Source organism: Lipotes vexillifer, unplaced genomic scaffold, assembly GCF_000442215.2.
Source record: "Lipotes vexillifer unplaced genomic scaffold, Lipotes_vexillifer_v1.1 scaffold916, whole genome shotgun sequence".
Taxonomy (NCBI): Eukaryota; Metazoa; Chordata; class Mammalia; order Artiodactyla; family Lipotidae; genus Lipotes; species Lipotes vexillifer.
In genome coordinates this window covers 523,595-526,023 of record NW_006798383.1, presented here as the reverse complement: position 1 = coordinate 526,023, position 2,429 = coordinate 523,595, and the positions used below count along the sequence as shown (strand labels likewise).

The window sequence follows — 2,429 nt, the reverse complement described above, 5'->3', positions numbered from 1 at the left end:
GCCCCCCCCCCCCCCATTTTGAATTGTCAGATTGTCAGAGTTAGAAGGAACAGAAAGCTTCTGTTTACAGGGGGAGCAGCTGAGACCCAGCTTAGTTGGGAAGGTCTATGGAGCAATATATATCACTCCTGGCTTGGGCCTCCTCCACCTGCCATACTCAGTTAATAGTTACACATTTTCCCATTTTACCTTCAAGACAGTTCCCTTAACCCTGTTGGCCTTCATTAGCTTGATGTATAATTTTGGGCAAATTACTTGCAATCTCGCAGCCTCCATTTTTTCATCAATAAAATGATGGTAGTTAAACCTGTAAAGAGACCTCACGGCTGAGGCTATCGCTGTTGACAACGGGTTAAGCCGTGGCTATCAAGCTCTGTCCCCCGACTCACTTGTCACTATCCATGATGGTGTGCAGCCTGTGGGCAATGGTGATGGTCGTGCAGTGGGAGAACTCAGTTTGGATGGTTGTCTGGATGAGGTGATCTGTCTCTAGATCCACTGCAGCAGTGGCCTCGTCCATGATCAGGATCTTGGATTTCTGAAGCAGAGCCCTGGCCAGGCACAGTAGCTGCCTTTGCCCTATGCTGCAGCCAGTGGAAGAAACAAAGCATTAGCCCCTAAGGACCAAGGAATAACCTGGGTTGGGGGTTGGAGGGGCAGATTTCATGTTCCAGATCAGACTTTCAAAACCCACACTTCCAAATTCCCCTAGAATGCCTTAGCCTCTTCCACTAGCTGTTTATTGTTACCAAGGGCAATGTTTGCCAAACTTTCTCAATTAATTGGAAGACCCACCACAGGTACTTAATTTAAAAATTCCTATTTCTGGGCCCTGCTCTCAGTCAGAATGGGGAGGAGCCTAGGGACCTGTATTTTGAATACACCCCAGGAGATTTTCATGTTTAACAAGTTTGGAAAACACTAGCCCTGGAACAGTGCTTTGCATTTAGCTACAGTGATATCTCAGTACACCACTTCAGCAGTGTTTGACCTGACACCATTAGTATAGGGTGAAACCGCATGAGAATGCCCCAGTGGCATTTCTTAGTGGCCTTAGCAAATCCATTTGTTATTTTAATGTGTAATTCTAGTCTCAAGGCTAATTATTTGTTCAGGGCCTTCTCCCTTGATTAGAAACGTTGCTATCTAATGAACATGATGTCTTGGTGGGAGACGCAGTGTTTGTGGAATTCGAATATGCCTGTAAAATTCAAATCACTTTAAATTGCTAAAAGCCAGTAATGAAGGCTGGACTGCTTACTTACATAAAGAACATTTGGGAAATGATGTGGAGGAAATATTCGTGAATTTGGAATTGCTCTTTCCTGCTGTGGCCATTAGGGAACGTATTAAACAGGGGGTGGCTAAAGTTCTGTAATTCTCTGTAAGAAAACTGATGCAGGAGATGAGAAGTCACCCAAGATGAACTTCCAGTTTTTCTCTGTAATGTCAGAACAGAGACACTGAAAAACTATTTACTTAACGCTTCCCAACTCCCACCTCGTTCAGTTGGACTTCATAGTAACAGGCTGTTGCTAAGGCATCAATTTGGCTTTCAGCTGCCGACTCTCCCGAAGCTGACTGATCTCCAGTCTCTGATCAGAGAATTTTAGGTTTCAGCAGCCCACCAGGTCTGAAATCAAGGCACTGGTAATGCCAGGTAAGTTTCTCCCAGCATTCACAGAGGATGGTGTGATTCTGTTCTTAGGCCCCTATCACATCCTGCCCACATGGCCCTGCACACCTGCAGCATTTACTGCACTGAATTTACTCACACGAGGTATGTCTTCTCCATCACACTGTAAGTGCTAGGAGGGCATGGATGGGTCTGTGGCATTTTCCTCTGTATTTCCAGTAGGTGCTCAATATATGTTGACTGAATGTTTGAATGGCCTTTTTAATAGGCCTGAAGACCTACTTCAGTCCTGCTAGTTCCTAGATCTGTCGCTGAGGGAAAACAAACATGCTGGTGTTCTCTACCAAGGCTCACAAGTGTTCCCTGGGGCTACACACTGAAATCACCTGGGGCCCTGATTCAACCGGTCTGGGGTACAGCCTGGGCACTGGGACTTTAAGTTTCCCGAGTGATTCTAGCGTGCAGCCTACTTAAGACTCAACCTTCTAGGCAGTGCATCTCATGCTGTAATGTGCACACAAATTACCTGGGACTCTTGCTAAAGGGCAGATTCTGAATAGTAGGATAGAGCCTGAGATTCTGCATTTATAACAAGCTCCCAGGTGAAGCCAGAGCAGCGGGTCCATTAATTGAGCTACTGAGCCTTCCCTTCTGAGCTCCAACTGCTAACAGTCCATGCCCTGCCCACACTCTGAAGGCACCAGGGCTGCAGCAAGGCCGGCCCCTGAGCCACCAGCTTTGACTGAGAGCTGACCATCAGTATGTGGAGGGAGAAAAGAGGTTGTTGTAGGGA

At 46.6% G+C, this 2,429-nt stretch overlaps 1 protein-coding gene across 1 annotated transcript in view; it reads right to left on the bottom strand.

Moving 5' to 3' along the window:
• ABCC2 (ATP binding cassette subfamily C member 2) overlaps positions 1-2,429 on the bottom strand; it is a 67,398-nt gene that overhangs the window by 1,174 nt on the left and 63,795 nt on the right. The window contains 1 exon segment of the mRNA XM_007470328.1: positions 390-584. Within this exon segment, the coding sequence (XP_007470390.1) occupies positions 390-584 (195 nt within the window).